Raw genomic sequence first — 27,648 nt, 5'->3', positions numbered from 1 at the left:
AGAATAATAGGATAGAGCAATCCTTTATTTTTAGACATTTTCACAAAGAAATTTTCAGTAAATGAACTTTCCAGCGGAGAAGAGAAAACATGAAAATCAGCCTCCAGCCATCAGCAGCAGCTCTGCTCAGGGCCGAGGGTCCTCCTTGCCCAAGTGGTGAGGCGGAGGCGTGTACTTGCCCTCCTTTATCAGTTTATCCCGCTGCCTCTTGATGTCATTCAGACGTTTCATCTGTCAAAGGAAAGAAGTTTTTAAACTAGGGAGAAATATGCGCCACAAAGTTGAGGGCTAGAGAAAAAGAGTGAAAACTGGTTTCGTTTTTAAAATATGGAAGCTTTTCATCCTAGAGAACCTTGGAGATGAAACCCTTCTTTAAAGAAATAACTTGAAATCACTCCCCAAGCCTTAACTAAATTTCTGGTATGAATAATAATACCTCCTTTAAAAATAATTAAAATGTTCCTGTTATGTACAGGAATCCAGGTATTTACAAAAACAATAACAAAATATAGATGAAAAAATCTAAGAGGCATACTTGTGCCTACTTAAATCCTTAAAATACTGAAAGACGAGATCAACTCGCAGCTGATAACACTCCCGACCTGTCTGGAAGTTGGTACTGCTGCTGCTGACTGTTCACTGGGTGTGAATGAAGCAGAAATAGCCTATTCGAGGTTTCTCTTTACCACACTGAAATAAAGATCTGATATGCGCTCAGCTATCAGTCACTCCTGAGCCCTGAGTTCTGCCTCGTCTCTCAGCTCAGACACTGGTAGCTTTCTAACCAAAGAAAGCCAGGCTATACAAGACCATATGAAAGCTGTAATTCACATGGATTCTTCGATACAGAAAACACTCACTGATCCTGACTGCATTACTCCTCTGCTCAAAACCCAATGGCTTCACATCTTACTGAGAAAACAGCTGAATCTTTCCTTATAATGCCTTACTAGGCCTACCTCTGACTTTATGCGTTAATACTTTCCCTCACTCTCTGCCTCAGCTCAGGGACTTGTGCACTTGCTCTTTCCTCTAACCAGAGTATTCTTCCCTCACATCCACATGGCTCACTTTCTTGAAGTCTCAAATGTCTTGTATCGCTGAGCTCTTCTGTGACCACTCTCTTTAAAAGAGCATCCACTGAGCTCCCACAGTGCTTTCTATCTTTCTCTATCTTCCCCACTGTACTTATCAACACCTGACACACTGTTGTTTTTAACTTGTTTATTTTCTGACACCCCATATAAGCTCCTTAAGAGCAGGAATTTTTTTGCTATTTTGCTTACTATTGTATATTCCTACAATAGTGCTTCAATAAATAATTTTTTGGTGAATAAGTTTTCACAAAGGCATGAAGAGTTAGTATATTCATACTAAGCCACCTTAAGGTTAATTAACCATTAACCTTAAAGAATCAGTCAGGGTTTAACTTCAGAAGAAAAAACTCTAGGTGTCCTAAATACTGACCTCAACAGTAGCATTTTGGGGGAACAAAACAGATGAGACCCTTAAATACAGAGAACAAACTGAGAGTTGCTGGAGGGGTTGTGAGCGGGGGGGTGGGCTAAGTGGATGAGGGGCGTTAAGGAAGACACTTGTTGGGATGAGCACTGGTGTTACATGTAGCGGATGAATCACTGCATTCTACTTGTGAAATCATTATTGCACTATATGCTAACTACCTTGGGTGAAAATTAAAAAATAATAATAAATAAAATAAAAATAAATTTAAAAACAAATTAGCATTTTTAAAAGACTGCATTCCTTTTTTAATTCCAGCATAGTTAACAATAAAAGACTGTATTCTTAACATTTCTGTATTAAAGAACCTCTCAACAGAGGGCTAGTCATGATTCAGCTACCACAACAACTAATGTCCAGTCTTTCTCTGAGCTATAACAAATCGCCACATAGTGTTGTGGATACAAGCACAAGCTCTGGAGCCAGCATTGCCAGGTTCAAATCCTAGTTCCACCACTTACCAGCTACATGACCTTAGCCAATGGCCTTGAATTTTTGGTTTTGCCCCAAGTTTTTAATTGTATAGTGGAAAAATTGTAATAACGTATCTTATAGGATTGGTGTGTGAAATAAAGCCACTCTAACATGCTAAGAACTTAGAACAGCGCTTGATTCTAATTCCCTGATTCACTAGTATCTTCACTTAGGGCTAAAGATCTAATCATTTAGGGTGACATCTAAAAAAGTAACAGATCCATTTACAAATTCACAGGATGAGGAAGTGACCTGAGAGCAACTCTTTAATATCTCCAGATAAGGAAACCAAGACCAAAAAGGGAAGTGACTTGCCCAAAGTCACAAAACTAGTGATGGCAGAACCAGCATCAAAACCCAACTCTCAGAGGGCGCCTGGGTGGCAGAGTCAGCTAAGTGTCCAACTTCGGCTCGGGTCATGATCTCATGGTTCGTGGGTTTGAGACCCGCGTTGGGCTCTGTGCTGACAGCTAGCTCAGGGCCTGGAGCTTGCTTTGGATTCTGTACCTCCCTCTCTCTCTAACCCTCCCCTGCTCATGCTGTCTCNTCTTTAATATCTCCAGATAAGGAAACCAAGACCAAAAAGGGAAGTGACTTGCCCAAAGTCACAAAACTAGTGATGGCAGAACCAGCATCAAAACCCAACTCTCAGAGGGCGCCTGGGTGGCAGAGTCAGCTAAGTGTCCAACTTCGGCTCGGGTCATGATCTCATGGTTCGTGGGTTTGAGACCCGCGTTGGGCTCTGTGCTGACAGCTAGCTCAGGGCCTGGAGCTTGCTTTGGATTCTGTACCTCCCTCTCTCTCTAACCCTCCCCTGCTCATGCTGTCTCTCTCTCTCAAAAATAAATAAAACATTAAAAAAAAAAAAAAAACCTCTCGGGGCATCTGGGTGGCTCAGCTGGTTAAGGCATCTGACTCTTGATTTTGGCTCAGATCATGATCTCACAGTTTGAGATAGAGCCCCATAGCAGCCTCTGTGCTGTTATCTCCGTGCTGCTTGGGATTCTCTCTCCCTTTCTCTCAAAATAAATAAACGGTAATAAATGAATGAATGAGTGAGAAAATAAATAAAACAGTTCTCCTAACTCTCAATCCAATGTTCTTTCCACCTCACCACACTGCCTTCTTTTGGTATAAACTTTACATGCAGAGTAGTCTTTATCTGAGCAATGAATAACTGGGGCCCACAAGAAGAGAAGTTAAGACATACTGCAAACTGAACAGCTTGGTAGGTGGCTAACCATGACCCACTCACACTGTCCCTCAATAATACTACAATGTTACTCACTTATTCATCAATATTCCCACAGTGAGCAATACAAAATTAATACCTGATGCCCTTTCATTCCTTCCAAGTTTGGAATAGCAGATGTTAAAAGATAGGAAATTAAAAATCTAAACCGCCTTCCTGAATTCCAAGGAGTTGGGAGTCATAAAAACGTTTCTATTTGTTATACCTGGAGCACAGAAATAGGCAAAATAACAGGCCATACCCAAAGATTTCCTCTCTAAGGGAGAACAAAGGCCTATATGTGATGGAGCTCATGCAACTCTCGAGGAGGGAGACGCCATGCTGTCAACATCCTTTCCCCCTGCCTCTTTGGTCAGACTCACCTAAAGCAATCTAACACTTCCATCTTCCCCAGAGCAGAAATTAATCCAGAGATTCTTGTGTCACATTCAGTGCAACAGACCTGCAGGGCTTTAACCTCTTCTCCAATGACCGTTCAATGCATTTGAAACATTTTCACCCAGAGATGTTCAAGGACAAACAACCAAGGATGGTTGATAACTTTTACTTTATAATCAACTGCAAAAATGGAAATACATACACACATGCGATTTCTAACCTGGTGGCTACAGGTAGAAGATGAGGAAAAACACTGAGGAACAACAGACAGACCCCCCTCCCCACACCCCCTCAGATCTGAAGGTATTTAACTTCCTTCCTTGACATGGTACCTACATAGAGAAACTGCTTCACCATGAAAGTCTTGCCAATTCACATTGGTCAAGCCCTTGCCAACCAATTAAAACCACTTGAAAGTAGCCCTAAGAAACAAAGAAAAAATTCAGGTCCCTTCTCCACCACTCCTCACCGTTTTGTGCCGAAGCAGACATTCTACAAAATCATCATATTCTATCTTGCACTCTTTCTCTGCACGGGTACCACCAATTCCATGCGCACATTCTATCCATTCTTTTTCAAAAGCATGGCATCGACTTGGAATCTTGTGAGGCTGTTCAGCACTCTGGATTGTCATCCAATGATCTAAGTTAAGGCCCAGCCTTTTCTGCACATCAAAGAAAGGCATGGCTGAAATGGAAAATAAAAAAGAAATAATGCCATAAAAGTGCAATCAAATGAGAAATTTCTAAGAAAAATGAGATAATTATGATACGCTCTTCTCCCAACATACTCTCATTAATAATTTTTTTCAATTGACAGGTTCTTCCAGTTTATAGTAGATGTGCAATATCTTTGTTTTCATAAAACTTGGGAAAAAAAAAACACTAGACCTAAAAAAACAATGCATAAAAATCATCACTGTACTGACAAGGTCATTTTAATCAAAGAGTGTTTATGGTTTGACTCAGGAATCCCAATTCTTTGAGACAGGTCTGAAGAAATTAACTGAAAAAGAACAAAGAAGCCCAAGCACAAAAACATCTTTTTTTGACATTTTTCTCTCTGTATCAACTTAGATGACGATTCTGTGACGTCATCCTGAATCTGGTGTCCCTCATCTGTGTTCACACAGCATCTCAACTTTCCATTAAGAATACTTTGCCTTTCATGCCCCTGTAATGGATTAACTTGAATGTCTCCCTTACTGCACAATGAGTGCTTTGAGGGCAGGGACCAAGTAGGGACTCAGGAACTGTTGAGAAAAAAAAAAAAAAGAATTTCATATAACTTACGTGTGCAACAATAGGGAAATGGATCATTAAATCTAGTATCCACGTACTAGACTATGACAGACGAAAGGAAAAACAGATAATATACAAAGAACATACATGCTAAATGATAAAGGGTCTACAATGTCCAAGAAAAATTGCAAAAGACTGGAATGAAGCACAAAAAATGTCAATAAAGATTTACAGGTGAACTTATGTTCTATCCATTCTTTCATTTACTGAGTAATACCGTTCAAGGTACTGGAATGGGGGGAGAGCAGCAGCTGCAACGTAGCACTAGACTGGTGACACAGAAGAAACTGGGAACCCAAAGAACAGGAGGGTGAAGAGCTGGAAGGAGAAGCATCACTCTAGCTAGGAGACTGCAAAATGCCTTTAAGACGGGTAGAGTTTTGCCAAGTGAAGGTCAGTGGACAGGACATTCCAGTAAGGCACGGCACGAGTCACAGCCGGAGGTGTTGGGTATGCCTGGGGAACACCGAGCATCCAGGAGTGACGAGCGCAGAGCGCACGTCGGGATGAAGAACGAAAGGGGGTGGAAGGTAGCGGGGCGACATCACTCAGGGCCTTGAAAGCCAGGATAAGGTGGGTGGACTTCGGGTTAAGAAACAGAAGGCCAAAGCATTAGTCCGGCAGAAATCCGAGAGAACCCCGGTCTACAGACTTCGGTGACCCTGGCCTGCGGGCGCATGGGCCTGGGAACTCAGAAAACAAGCCCAGAGTTCGGGCCTTGGAAAACAGACACTCAGGAAAGCAAGAGGAAATTCGTTTAAGACATCTTGGAATAAATCTCTTTGCCTAAACTGCCCGCGGACAAACGCAGCCCCTACCGTCCCGCTGCGACGCCCTCGTCTCCTTGCTGACGGCAGCTACCGGAAGATCAGCGAGCGACGCAGAGGCCTGCCGTAAAGGACGCCGGCAGTGCGACTCTTGCCGCGCGACCGCGAGGCCAGACCTTCCCTCTGCAATCACTCCCGGAAACCATAGAAACCAAACCCATCGGTTTGCGCCTGCGCAGTCGTGGGCCTCAGCCTCCGATGGTATGGACCATGCATATAAACTCACCTTCTCTAGTTGACCGCATTAGACACCGCCTCGCTGTTAGTGGATTCCCGCTGCCTGTTCAGCCCTGTGACTCGCACCCTCACGACAGCTCGGATTGGTGAGAGCCTTGACCAAGGCCACAGGAGAGAAAAAGCAGTGCCTTCCCTACCTCCATCCCCGCCAGTAGTAGTTAAGCTCTTGCGCTGGGTGGATTCAAATTATGGCTCCACCACTTAGGTGTGACTCTAAGAAAGTGCCTTAACCTTGCTATGCCTCAGTTTTCTCATCTTAAGATAAGAATATCTTGCGGCGCTTGGTGGCTCAATCCGTTAAACAAATGACTTCAGCTCAGGTCATGATCTCCATGCTGGTGAGTTCGTGTCCCCCATCTGTGCTGACAGCTCAGCGCCTGAAGTTTGCTTTGGATTCTGTGTCTCCCCCACTCTCTCTGCCCCTCCCCCACCTCTAAGAATAAATAAATAGACATTAAAGTTCAGGCTTTAATAAAAATAAAAATATCATCTCAGAAAAAGAGTACCTACAGCCTAGGGTTGCTTTGGGGATTAAATGAATTAAGTATAAAACACTGAGGCGGATCCAGGCACGTGGAAAGCTCTCCAAGGTAATCACAGTTCTTTGTAATTTTGTTTTCTTGGTTTTAATTTTTACCTAAAATCACAGTTCCTTAATATCACAGTTTCTAAAGTTTGCACATTCGAGAAAATAGAAGAGACCATGTCCCTCCTGTGTGTCAGAGCATACAGTGACTCTCTGATTACAGCAGGGTCTCGGAAGTGGTGTGTGTGGTACAGTACATTGGGTAGGAGGGAAGAAAGTACGCAAATACTTTTGATCTAATCATTTTTAAAAAAATATTTTTTTTTAATGTTTTATTTATTTCTAGGAGACAGAGAGAGACAGCGTGAGCAGGGGAGGGTCAGAGAGAGAGGGAGTCACAGACTGAAACAGGCTCCAGGCTCTGAGCTGGCAGTCAGCACAGAGCCCGACGCGGGGCTCGAACCCACGAACCGCGAGATCATGACCTAAGCGAAAGTCGGACGCTTAACCGACTAAGCCACCCAGGCGCCCCTGATCTAATCATTTTTAATTTCCATTTTTTTAATGTTTTATTTATTTCTAGGAGAGAGAGAGAGAGAGACAGCGTGAGCAGGGGAGGGTCAGAGAGAGAGGGAGTCACAGACTCTGAAACAGGCTCCAGGCTCTGAGCTGGCAGTCAGCACAGAGCCCGACGCAGGGCTCGAACCCACGAACTGTGAGATCATGACCTAAGCGAAAGTCGGTCGCTTAACCGACTAAGCCACCCAGGCACCCCTTTAATTTCCATTTTTTAATATATTTCTTATTACATAAACTCCGCGCCCAAAGTGGGACTCACGACCCTGAAAGAAGAGTTCCAATTCTCCATCAACAGAGCCAGTCAGGTGGCCGTTTAATTTCTATTTTTTGATATAAATCTTTATCAAGGACATAACATTACTGCAGTTGTACATATAAGTTTAAAAACATTTGAGGTTTGAGCTGAATATTTATTCTCCTTTTAAGTGATGTGCTTTCAAAAACGTTTAATGAAGTGAAGCCTTCCAACTTTCCCAGTCTCAATGTCCAAAATCCTCTGCCCAATCCCCTACCCAAGAGCTTGCTGTTCCATCATATTCTTGGAAAAGTCCTGCCACCCGGTCTCTGATTTTAACCCCCTCTACCCTGGAATAACCCCATTTCCACTGTGTCTCCATTTCTACATACCAAATTCTTGCTCTGCTTTGGGACTTTGACATAAGTTTTTCCCCAGAATGGGTGAACTGCCTCCAAGTCCCAGGAATACCCACTCTGGAGAAAATTCCTAAGGTCTCACAATTTTTTTTATTTAAATCATTTTTTAAATGTTTTATTTATTTCTGAGAGAGAGAGATCATGAGCAGGGGAGGGTCAGAGAGAGAGGGAGACACAGAATCCGAAACAGGCTCCAGGCTCTGAGCTAGCTGTCAGTACAGAGCCTGATGTGGGGCTCGAACCCACGAACCATGAGATCATGCCCTGAAGTCAGATGCTTAACCGACTGAGCCACCCAGGCGCCCCTAGGTCTCACAATTTAATTCATTTCCTTCAAGCATTCCAATTCTCCCTCTGCTCCCCCTAGACCATCAGATATATATACCCCCCCTCCCCAACTGAGATCAGAGTTTCAATTCAAGTAGTCTCCTGAGCACCTAATGCATATCCAACGAATACTGGAAGATTATGGAATTAATAATTCATGGCTTTTGCCCAGAAAATAGTGGAGATTGCAAGATACTGATCGCCACTCCACTTTCCACTTCTTCCAATTTCTTGTTTATATTGGTGGCATCTTCCTAGTCATTCAGCCAGGAAACTCTGAAGTTGTGTTTTGCCTTTTCCTCAGCTTTCATCCAATCTTTAATTAATACTGGCTGTTCTTTCAAATACTCCTTCAACAGGTTGCCAGTTTATTTCCTCCTTTCTGCTTTTGCAGCTCCTCACTTCAGTCTGTTTTGCACTGAATAATGTTTCTAAAATGTTAATTTCATTGTATCATTCCTCAGATACCAGGCAGGATAGATTAGTACAAAGATGGGTCACTCAAATGCCTTCAAGGCCAAACAAGAGTGCACTGTAAGGAAATAAAGCAGAAGCACCACAGTAAATGGCAACTGGTATTTGGCTTCAGTTGGACTGATGGAAGGAGTGGCGTGGAATGTGACAAACTGGAGAGGGTCTAACCTGTCTGAAGGCAGCAGCAGAAGCTATTCCGCTCCATCCTATAGCTGTTGAAAAAATTCAGGGCCCCAAATTGTCAAAGCTTTGGTCAATTTTTTCAAAAGAAGCCAGAAATCTTTTATTTGTTATTGTTTAAATGTGAAACCTACCACTTTCTTTTTAAGTTTATTTATTTTGAGAGAGAGAGAGAGAGAGAGAGAGAGAGAGAGTGTGTGTGTGTGTGTGTGTGTGTGGAGGGGGGTGGAGACAGAGAGTAGGGGTGGGGAGACAGAGAAGGGGAGAGAGAATCCAAAGCAGGCTCTGCCCTGTCAGCATGAAACCTGATGTCAGGCCCAAACTCATGAACCATAAGATCATGACCTGAGCCGAAATCAAGAGTTGGACATTTAACTGAGCCACCCAGGCACCCCAGAAATCTACCACTTTTATTTGTTTGTTTTAAAATGTTTATTCTGAGAGAGAAAGTGCTCATGTACTAGCAGGGGAGGGGCAGAGATAGAGGAAGAGAGAATCCCAAGCAGGCTTCCCACTGTCAGTACAAAGCCTGTGGCAGGGCTCAATCCCACAAACGATGAGATCACAACCTAAGCAGAAATCGAGTCAGACGCTTAATCAACTGAGCCACCCAGGTGCCCTGAAACCTACCACTTTTAAAATGCAGGGCAACTAATTTTTTTAGGTGCTGGCCAAACAAGACCCAAATTGGAAATGGCTTGATGTGCCAGAATTCAACCCTTGGATAGAGGGAAATTTGAAAGTGGGGGCAAGCAATTCACTTGGAACTCTGATGGTTTTTTACATCCAGCTTTTTTCTCCCTTCTTACCCACTCTCCTTATTACCACCAGTTGCTTTTCTAAAACTCAAAACTGATCATTCAAAAAATACTTCCTGAGCTCATATACCATGGCCCTTATTGAGCTCTTGGGACTAAGACACAGAATGCAAGGGATAAAGATGGACAAAACAAGGGATAAACACAAAGTACCAGGATATTCATACTGCTTGGGTTGTGTGTGAGGTGTGAATGTATTCAAGAAAATGTTCAGATTACTGAGTTTGGCATTCAAGATCCATCGATGATTTCTCCCATTTCTAAATTCTCAGATAGAATTGCTCATTCAACCTCCTCATATCCTCAGCCATCTAGAATTGCTCTTTCTTCCAAACTTTGTAGGAGCAGTTTTTCTGCCTGGAACATCCCACCTGCTCGCTGCCACCTTCCCACTGCTCTCAGGTGAATGCCTAATCTGCCCAGATCATTTATCGAAAGTTTTCTTTTTTATTTGTTTTTGTTTTTCAATTTAAAAATTTGTGTGTGTGTGTGTGTGTGTGTGTTTTCCTGAGCACGAGAGGGGCAGAGAGAGAGAGAGACACAGAATCTGAAGCAGGCTCCAGGCTCTGAGCGGTCGGCACACAGCCCCATGTGGGGCTCGAACTCAGGAACCATGAGATCATGTCTTGAGCTGAAGGCCACCCAGGCGCCCCTCCAGCGTTTTCCAGTGAAAGCTTCCCGAATTCCTCAGGTATTTACTAGACCCTTCTTGAAGTCCCACCAGCCTTGTAGACTTCTATTGCAGATACTGTGGACTCTTCATACGTCGGCCCCCTCCACTGGACCACGCATACACCTCTGTATCAGCAAGATGCGCAAGGGTGCCTGTGACAGGTCTTGTATGGCATATATTGGAAAACTACAACTCCCAGAAATCCCACGCCGGAACTGAGCCTGCGCCGTTGCTATGGTGAGTAAGCACGCCCTCTAGGATTCTTTGGCTTTACGTTGCAAGTGACGTAGCTCACTACAGAGGGGTGCCTGGTAACTTTCTCTTAGTTCTTCCGTTTACCTTCCCTTAACTTGCTCTGCGGATTCTCTGCTTCGAGGAAGTATGATTCTAGGCCGACCTCAAAGAACTTTATGTGCAGAAGCAAGCCTGAGCAGTCGAGTTCTTTCATTTGGTATTCCAGAAGTCGAGGCGCGGAGACCGAGTGGAATGGACTAGGCGTTTGTCGCGGCGATCGCGACTGTTCTAACCAAGCACAACCTTGCTCCCAGCTTCAGCACCCAAGAGAATGGTCTGATGACCTAATCTAAGCTCCCAGTCCCGCACCTTTAAAAATTAGCCTCAACCACTGTGTGAGCGCAGACTGGACGGTCGCAGGCCTTCTAGAGACCCGCCTCAGTCTCTACTCACAGGACTTATGTCCTTGACCTCAAGGATTCCATGTTTATACACCTTAGTCATAATCCGAGAAAAGCTTTCTACCCTTCGACACACTGGGAACTTCAGGCCTATATCTGATACCACTGCCATAGTCGAGCAAACAACTGGGAAAGATGATTGGGAAAAATTTTCCCCACCCTCACGCCCAAACCGCCAGCTATGTGATTGATACAAAAATGCCAATAAGCAGAGGCTTGCAGCTTAGTGGGTAGAGCATGTGACTCGATCTGGGCATTGTTGAGTTCAAGCCCAACCTTGGGTGTAGAGATTACTACAAAAAAAAAAAAAAAAAAAAAGAGAAGCATGGCCTGGAATATACTAGAAACCTGAGGGATCATTTAAACTACAAAAGAATGTGTGGACTTAAAGTGGAGAAGATGCCAAATTGAAGATACAACAGGGCCAGGAGCTTGAGTGGGAAGGCTGTGCCAGGTTCATGGTGATAGGGGCGACAATATTGGTAAACATCCATCACTAGAATTAACACCCCGCATTCTGACATGTAAAGCTGCCCCCTGACTTTAGATTTCCCAAGTGTTATGATCGCATGAAGAAACCACACTGTTAAGGTCAATGGAGGTAGGCTACTGCAACTGACATATTTATCGTAAGTTAACACACTGGAGGGGTGCCTGGCTGGCTCATTTGTTAGAATAGGAGTTGTGACTTCCCCACATTGGACATGGAGCATACTTAAAATAAAAACAAATGAACATACCGGAGTCTATTCTGTATCTATAGACCAATATAGAGTGGTCTAAATCTATAGACCAATATAGATTTATTAGTGAGTCAGCCTTCCTGAGTACAGATCAGATGGTTAAACTCCCTGGAGGTACCCTGCCAGGGCAGCTGAGTAGTTTCCCCAGGAAACACCCTGATCTCTCTGTCCAGATGCACAAAAACACTTATCAAAGCAAGTTTTATCACAGTTCTTCCCAACGACTGTGAGCTTTCCTAGGGTAAGGACTACATCTCTTGTAACCCTGGCTGCAGAGACACAACCTACCAAAGGCTTAAAATTCCTTAATCAGAGAGTCAAGAGTTTCAGGTAGTGCATGGACTAGAAAAGGGAAGGAACAGCCACATAATTCAGTTACTCATCATTTAAGAGCCAATAATAGAGCACCTGGCTGGCTCTTGATCTCAGGGTTGTGAGTCCAAGTCCCACGCTGGGTGTGAAGATAACTTAAAAAAAAAAAAAAGCCCAGAACAATAGAGAGAGTAGCTCAAGGTGCTGATAGCTGCTCAGTAGGGTCAGAGTCATGTAGACACATAAATTCATTATACAGCTTTATAATAAAGGCATAAAATGAAGTGCTGAAAGGAAGTACTATGTAAGAGTACACCTCCTTAGAACTTCCTTATATCCAATTTAGGCACCTAGTTACTCTCATTACCATTTTATTTTGAACACTTTATTATTTTATTATTACTTTTTAACATTTATTTTTAAGGGAGAGGGGTGGGGGAGGGCAGAGACAGGAAGACAGAGAATGAGCACAGAGCCCGATGCAGGGCTCAAACCCATGAACCATGGGTTTGAACCATGATCATGTCCTGAGCCAAAATCAAGAGTCAGCCACTTAACCAACTGAGCCCCCTAAACACTGGGTGCCCCTAAACACTTTTAAATCTTGGATTAACTTGTTTTACTAGTTTGCCTGTTTTATCTCATAAGAATGTAAGCACAAGAGAAGGAACCTTGTCTGTCCAGCTCAGTGATGCCTTCCTGGTGCCCAGAACAGGACTTGCCAAATAGTAGGTGCTCAGTTAAACTTTATCAAATGAACAGGTAACTCTGCCTGAAAGAAGGTGGCAGAAAGACAACTGCCACTTGAGCAGGCAATTGTCAAGTAAGAAGGGCTTTAATTCCAGGCAATGGACAGGAGTACCATTAAAAATGACAGACTGAGTTGGTGCAGAGGGTGGTTTCAGGAAAATTTCTCAATAATCCATGCAAAGTGCTTTTAAGAGAGATTTAAGAGAATCTATGCAAACAAACAAACGCAACTCACAGCAGCAGTTATGGAACTGGGATGGATTAGCTAACTCAGGGGGAAAGACAAACCAAACCAAAAGAAAAAGGATCTTTCAAAGTCTGTCTCTGTGAAGAAGGAAAAAGACTAGACAGATCCTTCACAAGGACNGAGAATGCATGCAAGCACAAGAGGGGCAGAGGGGCAGAGAAAGAGGGAGAAAGAGAATCCCAAGTAGGCTCTGCGCAGTCAGTGCAGACCTCAACATGGGGCTCAAGCTCACGAACCAAGAGATCACGACCTGAGCCAAAATCAAATGCTTAACCCACTGAGTCACCCAGGTGCCCCACAACCATGGTCTTAACCAGGCAAAGGCAGAGCCATGTTTAATTATCATTCCCAATCAATGAATAGGCCTTTGTTATTTCTGGACCAAAGAAAGGCTCTTTAACTGGTCAAGCTGTTCTCTAGTTTGGTATTTGCCCTTCTGTCTTGTATTTACTCCTGAATTAGTTTCCCCAAAACTCTCCAGATTCCCACAGATTAACAGCTAAATGCCTAGTAGTCAAAACCCTTCATTATCTAGCCCCTACTACCTAGCTTCAAGCTCTTTTCCCAGGATCTACAAGAGTTTTCTACTTTGATTAAACAAGAATGTCCTCTCTCCACACCATGATTTCCCAACCAGCCTTTACTCATTTCAAGCCCCCAATTCCTACCTTTGCCTGAGCCTTATTTATCCTTTACCTTACTCTAGCTCTGCCTCCCCAAATGAAAACTTCTCTGATCACTATTGCTTAGAACCATCAATTCTTTTCCTTAGTCCATTATCTGTACCACTCAGAACAGTGAGCAACTTTTATCTTGCCTTCTTACATTCCTTGCTAGATTGATTCTCAGAGGTCAAGATCTGAATGCCTGTTATTTATGCACGTTAATTCCATACCAGGTATTGAGGACATAAGACCCACTAGGGCTACTTACAAAACCTGTCAGGATTTAAAAACCCAAATATCTGGGGCACCTGGGTGGCTCAGTCAGTTAAGTGTCCGACTTCAGCTCAGGTCATGATCTTGTGGTTCGTGGGTTTGAGCCCCACACAGGGCTCTGTGCTGACAGCGCAGAGCCTGAAGCCTGCTTCTGATTCTGTGTCTCCTTCTCTCTCTGCCCCTCCCCTCTCATGCTGTCTCCGTCTCTCAAAAAATAAATATTAAAAAAAATTTAAAGAAAAAATACAAATATCTGCCCTCCACAAAGAACTTAGAAGATACCAGTAATGCTTGTCGAAGGATTGGAAACACTCAAAGCCAGTATAAACATGTCTTTCCCTACTTACCTTCCACTGACATGAAGGCGTGTTGGGTTAAGCATCTTCACCAATCAAAATTCTGGTGAGACAAAGACATAGGAACTTGCACTTCCAGACTGAGCATCAGGAAGTGTGGATCAGCCTATTGCTAAGACCAACTAAAAAGCAGCTGAAATATAAAAATTTTCTTAAAAGCATAGAAAAGCTAACTAGGTAATAATTACTGAGCCAAAAATCTGAAAACCCAGAGAGCTTAGAACTCAAAGCTGTGCTTTCTGTTAAGTCATCTGCCAATCTGGAAGAAGCCCCTGGATGCCTGCACTGTACTTTCAGAAGCTTCGTGGACTGAAGGGGACAAAAATCAAAACCTAAGACCAGCTAAAGGTGGGAACCCCAGCACAGACTGGGATTTCAAAGTATTACACTTTTCAGATAAGGGTGAAACAAAAGTAATCCAGTCTCCGCACTGACTTGAGAGCTGGTTGTGTGCCATCTGGATGACGTAGGGAACCTCTAGCCTTCAGTATGAATTAAGGTTTGGTAATATTCCCAGGCAAAGACAACCAGAAATCCTTCTAGAGTTGGATGCCTCATCCTTATCCTGTTTATTCCTACAATTAATTGTTTAAATATAGTATCCAGCTCACAGATAACCTGGCACATGTAGAGACAAGACACTATAAGCAACAATCAGTAAAAACAAGAGACCGTGAAGACTTGTTTCTGGAGCTGCAACCTGTGAAAGCAGCCACAGATGCAAACAAATAGGTGTGGCTTTATTTCAGTTAAAACTTTGTTTACAAAACAGGCCTTAGTTTGCTGACCCCTGCTATAGGGAATAACAAAATACAGATTCACTGAAAGGCATTACTGAATTCATTTGTCATTCATCTTTTATTGTTTTCTTAGTCAAACACTTGAAAGTACAAATTCTAATTAGAGAATGTGAGATTTTGAGGTTAACAAAGGACTATTTATTCGTACTGGAAAGTTGAGAATTGCTGCTGCAGAAAGGAAGGTTTTGGCCTTCAGATCTGATGAAGACCACTGTAAAGAAACCTGCTATTAACAGTTTCAAATGCTTATTTTGTGTCCCAGGCTGTGGCTACTTTCTTCACATGGGCTATTTAATTTAATCTCGCATTTGAAAACAAAACCCAAATGATGTACATACAATGATGTACATACATACATTTTGCAGACAAGAAAATTATGGCTCACAAAGTTCAGTAGCTTGGCAAGGCTCACATAACAAACTAGAACTCTAGGCCTACACACATCCAAAGGCCATTCTTTAACTACTACACAAGCCAACCAATCCTAGCTGGCGGGCAGAGAAGAGTCACCATGTGTGAGGCTGGCCCAAATTCTTGTACTCCCTGATGTTCTTCTCCTTGGGGAGCTCTTAACAATGATCTCTATCTCAGGAACCTGGATCTCCCTTGTACTCCTCTAGCCTGAGCATGAACACTTACTCCTTTCATTCCCCTTCGGCTTAAGATTTTACTAAAGAAGGTAACAAATGGAATTAAAACAAAAAATTTTAACTAGCTCAGTAGATACGGCTGTTCTGAGACCGCAGGTCTTGGCCCATCGTTACAGATCTCTGTAGGTTGGTCAACTTCTTCCCTGGTCACTGACCTACCTCCATGGGACAAAGACACTTCCCTACCTGGCAATGTCCCTAAGTTTAAGCTCTAGTAATCAAGCTCTAGGGAAAAACTCCTTTTGCTAGTCTAAGGCCTACATTATAGGTCCCCATTTTCTGTCCTAGGAACTGTCTCTTCTCTGGATAAAACACTAAACAGACATGTCTAGCTCCTTGTGAGGAGATTCTAAAACCCAGCCATGGTGGTCTCACCCTATGGCCCCAAAGGGCAACCATACCATAACAGCCTAACAACACTGGGTGCAGTGAGAGTGTCTATCAGTTTCCTTATAGAAACCTACACTGCCTCCCAGCCAGAAGTATTTAGTGGGAATGGGGCTGACACTTGCAATAATGAGTGGGCATGTCACTGATTACACTGATTCCGTAACAAGACTTCAGTGCGGCAGCATTCCCTATTCCTGATCCATCCCTTCAGGACTTTTCGTGGCCCCCACGGCTGCCCTACCCTCGTTTTGGTGTGACAATCCCACTGTAAGGCCACTCCCATGACAGCCACTGCTCTGCTCCTCTTCCAGGAACAAATGACTACCCTGGAAAAAGAAGAGATGAAACAAACTACCCTTCAAATATGATGTAAAATAATTATTTAATTATTGAAAGATCACTGATGGGCTTTCTAAAAAGTCTATAAATCTTTAATGTTTTACTGGGGAAATGGTTATAGCAGCCTCCCATAAATTATCTGAGTTAATAAACATTATCACAGTATTAAGAAGGCAAGGTAAACAAATAGCTTAAGTATTTTATTTGTTTGCAACTAAGCTTGTTAACACTATATAATGAAAATGTACAAAGAATAATGTTGCAGTTTTTGGTTAGATTTAAGTCAAAGACATTCATTAATAAGGAATCTTCGAATATGAATATTCCAGAATTTCTCTAAGCCATCTGATCAGAACAACTGTCTCTGAATATTACCTTACTTTGGAAGGTACTGGCATACATCTGAATTATAACTCAGAATTTTTCAAAATAGGCCCTAATTAATAAAACTATTCTATAGTCAAACTAAAACAGTTTTAATAGAACTTTCCTTTCCAGAAACAATAATAAAGGAAACAAGGCATTTTGTAAAATGTGGTCCTGAACAAGTCACAGTAAAAAATAAATGTATACTTAACTTCCACCTCCTCAAAACAGAGGCTACTTTCTGTTCCTCGGCCTCGGTAACAAGGTGAAGAACAGTCTGTAAGCAACTTTGGGCAGGGGGGGTTGCCAAAACAAAGCTCAAGCAGTTGAACATGGTCACCTCCTAAAAAGAATTTTGGGGAACCTGACCAAAGGATCTGAATTGTTTGTAATAACCGATTGAAAGGCAAAGTGGCTCCTCCCAAGTAGCACTGCCACCAGGGGCTGGCCCAGCCCCACGCTCACCTGTGTCGGGCTCCCAAGCAAACCCTGATGCTCCTGCTCCAGGGGAGACTTTTTCTTTTTAGAGGTTCAGTGTCCAGGGAGCTCTTTGTGTGAATGAGGTGAGCACAGACTCCACTTGGGTATTTTAAGGCTTGGAGTCAAAGTATTTTTCAATATGGCTGGGCAGAGTCCACATGTCAAACAGCCCATCTCCAGTTTGTCCTAATTCCTCACCACGCACTTGTAGACCTAGGACCACAGACCTTTGCTATGTCATCATAATCACATCTAATGTCCATCCTAACTTACGATTCATATTCCGTGCCTGGAAACAGTCCCTGTATTTAACAATAATACCTACACATAAAACAATCCACCATTACAACTTATATGGTCACAAAACATTAATGATCTTCTGTAGACCAAGCAAATGTTTTTAACCATAATTGTCGTGCATCAAATTCACAGCCAGAATCCCCAAGATCAAAAAAATTTGCACAATACAAAAAATAACTTAAAATACACACACACACGCGCGCGCCCGCACACACACACGCACTCTCACACACACTTCTTACAGAACTGTGCTTGGGGAATCTCCATTTGATGAGTGCCACTGAGGGCATATTTTGCTAAACTGCTGCTCCAGGTATTTTTGTTTGGAAAATCTATCACAGTAGGGCACAGCTGTTTATTGGATGAGCAGAAAAGAAAGATATGCTTGTGGCAACCAGAAAGTTTTAAGGTCTTTCAAGTTGTATAAAATGGACCTGCAGAAACATTTAAGTGTTCTCAGGATGCAAAGTTGGAGCTGAAATGTGATATCAAACCAGTTGCAAAAAGTGTACAGCAGCCATCTCTTGAGGTCAAACCTGGTACCCAGATATGCAAGAAAGCTTCAGGACACATCTATAAATTAAGAATAAAAACAAAAGAGTTTAAGAAAACTAAAAATATAGTGTCATGCTTTTTAAAAATATTAACCAATGAGAAATGTGAAAAATGGCATGGAGGATGCAAGTCAACCCTTAAAAGGTCCTAAGTTTTCCAGAATTTAAGAAACCTGACTCAGCTTCAGCTTAGATATACAGCTATTTATTACTTTATGCTTTGAGTAACTGGTAGTTCTAAGATGTCCAGAATTAAGAAATTCTGACCACACACTTGATAAGCTAGCTTAAGGAATTAACTTCCATAAGTTAACAATTGAAACTACCTTTATGCAGGAAAAGTCAGGTAACACACAAATTGGCATTGCAGTCAGACTCCCTAGGTTTCAATCGTGGCTGCACTACTAGCTTAAGGGCTTGGACAAATTATTTAACCTCTTGAAGCACTATCCTTACCGGTAAAATGGGGCCAATAATAGTTCCTCCCTAGTAGGGTTACTGTAGATTAAATAAACTCCATGAAGATTTTTAAGATTTTTCTTAAATGTTAGCTATTATTTTACTTCACAGGGGTTTTGCTCTCAGAGACAAGGTATTCAGTATCAATATCTTGCTCCTGGAAGTTGGAAAGTTCAAAGAAAAACTTGGCAATACTCACAGCTTGTTGGCCTTGTCCCATATCGTCGCATAATCTGATCATGTGTGAATTTCACAAAAGATTCATATTGTTCTGTAAGGGAAAGACCGTACGTACTATCTCAAGAAATTCTCCCCCAATTTTTCAAGAATCAAGTGTCAGGATCAAGCTAGCTTCCCAGTTTAAATTATCTACTCTCAGACTTGCCTTTGTTAACAGCCACTGAGGTCTGTTACTTCCTCTTAGATCCCAGAGCCAAATCCCTGCCTCCTACATTTGGATACATAATATATATATCATAATAATCATGGCTCAGGTCATGATCTCACAGTTCGTGAGACAGAGCCCCACGTCAGGCTCCACGCTGATCTCACGGGGACTGCTTGGGATTCTCTCTGCTCCTCCACTGCTTGTGCATGTGTGCTCTCAAAAATATAAAATGAAATAAACTTTTAAAAATTAATTTAATTAAAAGAAAATAAAGGGGAACTCAATGAACAAAGAAGTGACTTAGAGCCAACTGAACGATTTTGGGGTGAGGGTAGAAGGGAAATGATATATTGGAGCTGCTTCTAATAATACACACAGTATTAAGTGTATTAAAGGATCAAAGTAGTTCAACTATAAAGAAACCCATTTAATTTTGTGGTTAAAGTAACAGTTCTCAATATAAAGCAGAATTTCTAACATTCTGAGGAACCATGTGGTGTGGGTCACCAGATTAGGAAATAATACTGTTACAGGAAGAAGTTGTTGCCTAAAACCTCTCTGATCACAGCACTGTCCGCTTTCACTACATGGGTACTACTTTGTATTCTGATTCAGATCTCTTCCTTTCACAAAAGGCTCTACTTGTTGACATCACTATCAACTGCCTTTGTTCTAACCTGAGCTTTGCTTTACAAACTTAACTCTAACGTACCTCCAAATCACAGGATGTCTGACTTCCCACATCCACAAGGTTGATTCCCATCAGGAAGTCTGAATATGTTGACTATACTCCACTCCTCCCAACCAACTGTTAGGTTAACCCAATTAACGTACTTAATGCCTTTATTCATACGGAAAATTTTCAAAAGAAAAGCTTAATTTATCTTGTTTCAGAAATATAAATAAAATGTCCTTCCATTTAACGTATAAATGAAATGTTTAGAATCACCAGAGAGTAACTTAATATTGACAACTCGTTAAACTCGTTAAACTTTCTTGTATGAAATACTGCTCTTTTTCTAAGTTACCATTTGACTGAACCTTATTATTTACCAAACCCTATTAACAATGGCATAGCCACTGCCTATGCCTACCTGCTAGTTTGGTATTGAGGATTTGCTCATACTCCTCCCGAATTTTATCTTCATAGTCTTTTAAGAGACGCTCACATATTATTCCAACTTGTCGAAGGGTGAAGGTGGGCTGGTCCTTCTTCATCCAGGAGGTACCTGGCCAAAAGACAAATCTAGTTTTGTTTTGTTTTGTTTTGTTTTGACAAGATCTTAAGTAATCTCTACACCCAATGTGGGGCTCAAACTCAACCCTGAGAATAAAACTTGCATGCCCTACCAACTGGTCCAGCTGGGTGCCCCAAGACAAATCTAGTCTCAGTAGTACATTCTAGTTCTAAGGTTCAGAATTAAGGAGTTCATGCAAACAGTCCTAAGATACAAAAACTGTTTAGAAAAATGTCCTTTTTCACAACTCTACATGGAATATTTTCATAAAATTCTCTGAACTTCTGCCATTAGTTTTACAAGGCCAAAGGTAAATTGAGAAGGAGGAATAATGTGTATCCAGGTGTACTAGCTAATCTGTATACAGAAAAACAGTTCTGATGACGTAATGTAAGCCCATATTCAAAGCTCACTTGGTAAAGGACAAGAACAAAAAGTTGATATAAAACCTCTAGTCTGGATTAGAGAAAGCAGATTCACAGAGCTACCTACCCAAACCCTTGGAGATTATCTACACCTATGTTTAAGTGAGGCAGTGCATCATTGTTACCTATAGAATTTACAAAAAGATTCACATTCTGATTTAATTATGGGCTAGGGCCTGGCCACCTTTTAAGTTCCATAGGTGATTCTGATAAAAAATGGTTAGGAGTCTGATGCTCAGGAGACCAACTGACTTGAGCACTATGAAAAACTGTTAGCAAAGCCACTGAAGTATGAATGAAGGAGACAGTTGAGCACTACATATCTCAGCCTTGATCCCTTTTGAATCTAGGAAGAGTGAAATGTTCATAAAATGGAGTTAGAAACCAAAACATCCACTGGAATGCTAGAAAACAGAAACTGGCTTCCTGATCCTGGGAAAAGCAGCAATTCCTGTGGTAGCCCAGTTATGAGTTCAGCCTAGAAATGGTTTCTTCAGCCCACCTAATCTATAAACCATTTAACACTCTGAAACAAGTTGTTTTTAAATTAAACCAAAATTTCTTTTCTACAAATGAAACCTGACCAAAAGTTTTACCCAGGCATCACGGTATTGTTTTTCTGCACCCATAACATATTCTATTACTTCAAAATTCTATTACTAAAATCTCATAAGAAAATTAAGGACAGACTTGCTAATAACTATTATCACTGAAAGGTCTACCACTCATGGGACACTTGGGTGGCTCAGTCCGTTGAACATCTGACTTCAGCTCAGGTCATGATTTCAGTTTGTGGGTCTGAGTCCCATGTCAGGTTCTGTGCTCACAGCTCAGAGCCTGAGCCTACTTCAGATTCTGTGTCTCCCTCTCTCTCTCCCCCTCCCTGGCTTGCACCTACTCTGTCTCTCTCAAAAATAATTAAACACTAAAAAAAAGTCCTGCCACTCATGAACGTACAAGAGAAATTAAAAAGGGTGTTGTTCTAGAATGGTGACCTTTGGGTTATAAGACGACAAAAAATTATTTGAGGTGAAATTCACATAAAATGAACCATTTTAAAATGAACAATTTAGTGTCATTTAGTATAGTCACAATTTTGGACAAAATTTATCTAGTTTCAAAATACTTCCATCACACCAAAGAAATACCCCTTACCTATTAAGCTTTTGTCACCTATTCCTCTCTCTCCCTAGCTCCTGGTCAAGGAGATAATTTTTAATCAGGGTAATTTTTAACTCTCAGAACTATTAAAAGTAGAATACTTTGTAAGTAAATAAACTCCTTTACTGTTAAAAGGACAGAGTTTACCACCAATGGAAATGTTTGAACGTTGGCTTGTTGACTAGTTGCAGGGATATGGCAGGCAAGACTGGTGGCTGAACTATGTGACCATGAAGATTCTCCAACTCTGAGATTCTATTTTTGAGCACATCTTCTCTGACCACCTGTCAATGTTATAGGGCAGTGCTGTCACACAACTTTGTGCAATGATGGAAATGTCCCATAGTTGTGCTAATAACAAGAACTACATGTGGCTACTCGGCACTTGAAATATGACTACTGCATCCAAGAAACTACACGTTAAAATTTTATTAAATTTTAATTAACTTAAATTTAAACAGCCACATGTATCTGATGTAGTGACTATGGTATTAGACACTGCAGTTACAGAGGGTACTTCTGCATCAGGGTGTATGGAAGCCAAAGCAAATCAACCTAAGGTGTTTTTCTAATTTCATGACTCTATGGCTTCAAAATTATTTATAAGTAGTAACATAATGCATACATTTTTACCAATTTTATTACTTTAGATGAAATCAATTCTGGATTAGGAAACCATCATTTTAAGTACCATTTACAATTTTTTTCCCCATTTACAAACTCTTAAATGGTCTGTCCACATTAACACTTACTTACCTGGAGAACTAGGTGCTGTGAGTGCTGTAGAATGAGGCTGATTTTCCGAAGTACAAGCTTCACTCTGATTAAGAACAACTTCTAATTGTCTCCACCTCTGATAACGACTATATTCTTGTTTTATGTTCTGAAAAATTTGTTCTAATAAAAAAGAAACACACTTTTTGAGCATTCACTTTATTGTGCCATTTCTTCAAACTTCTTGTCTATTCTACCATGTTATTAATATTAGCAAGGAAAATGTCAATACTGAATAAAAGCATTCCTCCCAGAACTCCCACAGTGTGCCCTCTTACTGCTATTTCAACAATACATGGAAGAGCAGCTATTTTAGCATAAGCTCCTAGACAGTTCCCTTTGCTTGTCTTTCTGTGACAGTGAAGACCAGATCTGCTTGTTTGCTTTACAATTAACCCATCCTTCACCTAACAAGGAGCTATTTTTGATCTCCATTAAGTTGCACAATTTTACAAACGAGCATATTGGGGTGATTCTCTTAAATAGGCCTTCTAAAAATGAAGCTCTTGTTCCACTTGGGACTCAAGATCTTTGGGTGAGAGGACACCAGAAATCCTGGACACAGACCATGGGAATACCTGAGATGTATTTCTTGGAATTGATGATCAGGGCTTAGAAAAGAACTTTCTGATTCTAGGAGAGGCAATATTTGATAGGATTCAGTCAGAGTACTATTCTGAGTGAAAGCAGTCCTGAACTAAATTTGCTAACACTTTTGAAGGGAATCCAGGACACACAAATTCACTTTCAAGTACATTCCTAGAGACAACCCAGAGTCTAGAAGGTCATTTTCAAGTTTTTCATTTTTGTGGTAGAATATGTATCCACTTTATAGATAATAAAGCTTCTTTATCAAAAACAAAACCCAGAAGGGGCGCCTGGGCGGCTCAGTCAGTAACGCGTCCAACTTCGGCTCAGGTCATGATCTCACAGTTCGTGGGTTCCAGCCCTGCATTGGGCTCTGTGCTGACAGCTCAGAGCCTGGAGCCTGTTTCAGATTCTGTCTCTCTCTCTCTCTCAGAAATAATTAAACATTAAAAAAAAAATTTTTTTTTTAAAAAACAAAATCACATCACCACCCCACTCACATTATTCTAATGTATACTCTGCTATAATTTTATTTTTTTTGATGGGGTTAAGTGTTAATAATGCCATTTGCTTCTTCCTAGCTATGTGACTATGACCTTGCAAAAGGTCAGGATCTTTAGCCTAGTTCTTCAATATAAATGTTAAATGCTTACCCAATAAACTTTTGGAAATCAAAATCAAAGGTTTTGATAATGCTCTAACAAGTGACAGTGCAGCCCAGGAACTGACACAAATTCCAAGTAGATCTACACATGGCTAAATTTACTAACCCTCAGCCTAAACACACAATGTGAGATTATAAAACTTTCCTTTAAAAATGCTAAGAAGTTCATATTTTAAGTTCCTTGAATTTACTAAGATTTCACTTCATCTTTAAAACATACTATTCTCCAGCATATACTTGCAAGATTCAAGACAAGGATGTAAGAACTGTGAAGACCTGAAACAAGAAAGGACATGTATGAGGACAATGTTCATGAGAACAGGTCTTTGATAAGCCACTAACTGCCTCCTGTATGGCGAAGTGAAGAAATGGAAAGATACAACTTTAAGGCTGGTTAAAGGACTAGCAAGTCGAAGAATCTAAACATGATGCACAGGAGAAAAATAAGGAAGTAGATGTGATTTTATTCCAAAAAGGCCACTCTTTTAATTTAAAAAAGTGCAAATTTCTTTTTAACAGCAGATGGAGCAGCAGCAGTAACTTTAGGGGCACCTGAGTGAGTGGCTTAGTCAAACATCGACTGCTGATTTTGGCTCAGGTCATGATCTCACAATTTGTGAGATCGCACCCTGCATCCAACTATGTTGACAGCACAGAGCCTTTTTGGGATTCTCTCTCCCCCTCTCTCTCGAAATAAAAAAAAAAAACATTAAAAAAACAGTGGATAATTAACTTTTAATTCTTGCCTCCTATTATTTGAGGTTATGCTTCCAGATTATATCAGACTAAACCCATCCTCAAAATTCTACAAGGGTTCCTAGCTGCTACAGACCAAAATCCAAACTCTTATTAAACATGGATTATCACGCCTTCCAAGACTTGGCTCCAAATTATGTTTCCAGTTCCATCTCCCACTATATTCCAGTTGCATTACCTTGTCCTTTCCTTAATCTGTGAGTTTTCTGGCCTTTGCTGAAGCAGTTTCCCTTTGTTTGAAATGAGGGTATCTTTCTTTCCCCAACATCATTCAAGACCCAGCTGAGGGGCATCTGTGTGGCTCAGTCAGTTGAGCGTCTGACTCTGACTCAGGTCATGATCTCCCGGTTAGTGGGTTCAAGCACTGTGTCGGGCTCTGTGCTGACAGCTTGCCCAGAGCCCGGGGCCTGCTTCGGATTCTGTGTCTCTCTCTCCGTCCCTTCCCCCACTCCTCCTCTCTCTCTCTAAAATGAATAAACATTAAAAAAAAGACCCAGCTAAAATGCTACGTCAATCTGGATGTTACTCTCCAACCCTCAAGTCATGATCAATTAATTGTTCTGAACCTAGGCTCACTCCATGTTTACAAACATCTTCCTTGGGTTAGTAACACCCTCCCTATGCCTGGTATCCACCTAGTTCATTTAAGCAATATCATTTAAGCGATAAAGGCTTAATTTTATGTGCCCCTTCCACGAATAAGCACAAGGACACTTATCTTTTAAGTGAAGCACGGGTGCCTGGGTGGCTCAGTCGGTTAAGCGTCAACTCTTGGTTTTATCTCAGGTCATGATCTCACAGTTCTGGAGTTCAAACCCCACACTGTGTGCAGCCTGCTTGGGATTCTCTCTCCCTCTCTCTCTGCTCCTCCCTTGCTTGCTGTCTCTCTCTCAAAACAAATAAAAACTTAAAATTTCTTCCCCCGGTCTTCCTTTTTAATCCAGAAGGACTTTCACTTAAGCCAAAGCATCATATAATCCATTCATACTTTGTTTCTTTCATGACAGAACCATACTCCAATGAGCACTAAGGAATTTAACTGATCAATCTTTATAAATGAATATGTTACATAAAATATTTTAATAGAAAATTGCCAAGAAAGTAGTTTGCATGATCTATGCAAAAACTAAAATTTAAGATAAAAATTGACTCCCATTACTGCACTCTGCAATACTGAAGCTTCCAAAGGCATTCAATAATCATTTACTAAACGTTTGCTGTAATGTGAATTACAGCAGAATAAGTCTAAAGGGTAGTATTAGAAGAAATAAGATATTTGCATAAAACCCATCAAGACGGATAGGGCAAGTATTAATTCTATTTTACAGAAGCGAGATCCAAAAAGATATGACTATCCCTGGTGTCTGTAGCAGAACAAAAAATATCACTTCAAGTGGGCATTTTTGCCCCCTGCTTTTGAAGAACTCTTTACAAAAAAACTTTTGCAAACATTATCTCATTCAGTACATAAGTACATTGCAACAGTAAGTGGTCAGGGAATTTAAAGTGGAACACAGTTCCCTGTGGGGCAAGGAGAGTCAGGTAATGGATGGGAGAGCTAAAAAAGAGCAAAAGCATAGTTTGGGGGGGAAAATGTGTGAAAGACTAGGTAAGGCATACAGTTATAGTTGATAAACCCTTTGAATGACAGGATAAAGAAAAGGTGAACAAAAGATTCAGTGTCTGGGAGAGTTTGGCTGGCAACTGCAGGCATCTAGGTGAGAGAGAATGAGGGCCTGAAATCTGCATTATGGAGATACAGAGGAAAAAGGAAATAAAGCCCAAACGCATCGGTAACTAAAAAGGGGTAAGGAAAGAATGACATCAAGGCAGTCCTATGCTTTAGCTCATGCTTGAGGAACAGAAAAACACAAAGAATCACTTTGCCCAAGTCCAGTTTTGAGGATCCTCCCCCATCTCCGGGAGCCCTTTAAAACTACTACATATTAATTGTGATGCACTTTCCCCTCTATTCCTGCACAATGGTGGGGGGTGGGGGGTTGTCCTAACTTTACGGGTCACTAGTACGCGCTCTCTCCTTTCCTAGGCCAATGTGGAAGGAATCCTTATTGAAAGAGAGTCTCTGTTACGGAGAGTTGAATTCCTGCTTTCGGAACCTCTGTATGTTTAAGGATTCTCAAATTCTAGCTAACGACCTACCGATTTCAAGCCATATATGGTTCAAGACAATAGCCATACAATTAAAAAAGAAACAAAAACATGGCCAGTCCCTTAGAAATAGGTTCCAATCGGATTCCATGACTTCTGCGACAGCCTCCGGTCCCTAAAGACTTCTGGAAATCAGGTCTCCCTCCAAGCTACAGTACAGTGAACAGCACGCACTCAGGCCCCTTCCCAGGAACCGCCCCCAACCCCCACCCTCAGGGCCGGCTTCGTGAGTAGAATCCCATTTTCCATGGCCCACTGGATCTGCTGGGCGGCTCTGTGCAGGCCCGGGCAGCGAAGGCAGGAGGGGCTTCGCGCACGGGAAGGGCCCCAAGCGGCCAGGGATATTCCCATCTTCCTCTGCCCACCCCTCCGGCCGCTCCAGCTCCAGGAAAACCGAAAACGGACACTGTGGCCCCATCACCCCTCCCAGATGTCTCCCATCCCCGGAAGCGACAAGGCCCAGCGCACCCCAGTTCCCGTTTCTGAGGGCAAAGAAGGGGTCTGTGGGTGAATGAGCCCAGCGCCCAAAGCCGCCCAACCCCCCCCCCCAAAATGCCTGAGCCTGGCTTCCTGCCAAGCCCGCAGCGTAGGTTACCCGGTGTTGGAAGGCGCCGCTCGCTGCCGGGCGGGGCGGGCTGCTGCAGGGTCGGCGGTGGGGTCTGCGTCTGGAGCAGCGGCGGCGGCTCGGCGTCCGGGGGCCTGAGGCCCGGAGTGGGGCCGGGCAGAGGGGCGCAGCGCCTCCGCTTCGGGGAGCCAGGGCTCAGCAGCGCCGCCTCGAATTCCATGGGCCGCTTCAACGTTGCCCCGCACGCCATGCCGCCGAGGGGCCAGGGACCAGGAGCCGACGCGGAGGCAACTGCTGCCCAACCTCCGGCTCCTCCTCGG

At 42.2% G+C, this 27,648-nt stretch overlaps 2 protein-coding genes across 2 annotated transcripts; both read right to left on the bottom strand.

Moving 5' to 3' along the window:
• Window positions 1–4: 4 nt before the first annotated feature.
• NDUFS5 (NADH:ubiquinone oxidoreductase subunit S5) lies at window positions 5–5,843 on the bottom strand. Its single transcript, XM_077753166.1, has 3 exons — window positions 5,745–5,843; window positions 4,095–4,312; window positions 5–231 (listed from the first exon to the last, which is right to left on the bottom strand). The coding sequence occupies exons 2-3, from the start codon at window positions 4,308–4,310 to the stop codon at window positions 127–129; spliced, it is 321 nt and encodes a 106-aa protein (XP_077609292.1). The 5' UTR covers window positions 4,311–4,312; window positions 5,745–5,843; the 3' UTR covers window positions 5–126.
• Window positions 5,844–16,620: 10,777 nt separating this feature from the next.
• Window positions 16,621–27,642, bottom strand: AKIRIN1 (akirin 1). Its single transcript, XM_077753165.1, has 5 exons — window positions 27,359–27,642; window positions 22,569–22,709; window positions 20,083–20,217; window positions 18,800–18,871; window positions 16,621–18,160 (listed from the first exon to the last, which is right to left on the bottom strand). The coding sequence occupies exons 1-5, from the start codon at window positions 27,576–27,578 to the stop codon at window positions 18,150–18,152; spliced, it is 579 nt and encodes a 192-aa protein (XP_077609291.1). The 5' UTR covers window positions 27,579–27,642; the 3' UTR covers window positions 16,621–18,149.
• Between the last annotated feature and the right edge of the window lie 6 nt (window positions 27,643–27,648).

Source organism: Crocuta crocuta, unplaced genomic scaffold, assembly GCF_008692635.1.
Source record: "Crocuta crocuta isolate KB4526 unplaced genomic scaffold, BGI_CrCroc_1.0 scaffold303, whole genome shotgun sequence".
NCBI lineage: Eukaryota > Metazoa > Chordata > Mammalia > Carnivora > Hyaenidae > Crocuta > Crocuta crocuta.
The sequence above is the reverse complement of the archived record's forward strand: the minus strand, read 5'-3'. Positions and strand labels throughout refer to the sequence as shown.

Excerpts from the sequence above, each read along its gene's own strand:
- NDUFS5 (XM_077753166.1), bottom strand. The coding sequence starts at position 4,310 with ATGCCTTTCTTTGATGTGCAGAAAAGGCTGGGCCTTAACTTAGATCAT. Across the intron at positions 232-4,094 it reads GTCTGCTTCGGCACAAAACG|ATGAAACGTCTGAATGACAT; the intron begins GTGAGGAGTGGT and ends TTCCTTTGACAG.
- AKIRIN1 (XM_077753165.1), bottom strand. The coding sequence starts at position 27,578 with ATGGCGTGCGGGGCAACGTTGAAGCGGCCCATGGAATTCGAGGCGGCG. Across the intron at positions 22,710-27,358 it reads GCGGCGCCTTCCAACACCGG|AACAAATTTTTCAGAACATA; the intron begins GTAACCTACGCT and ends CTTTTTTATTAG. Across the intron at positions 20,218-22,568 it reads CACAGCACCTAGTTCTCCAG|GTACCTCCTGGATGAAGAAG; the intron begins GTAAGTAAGTGT and ends TCTTTTGGCCAG.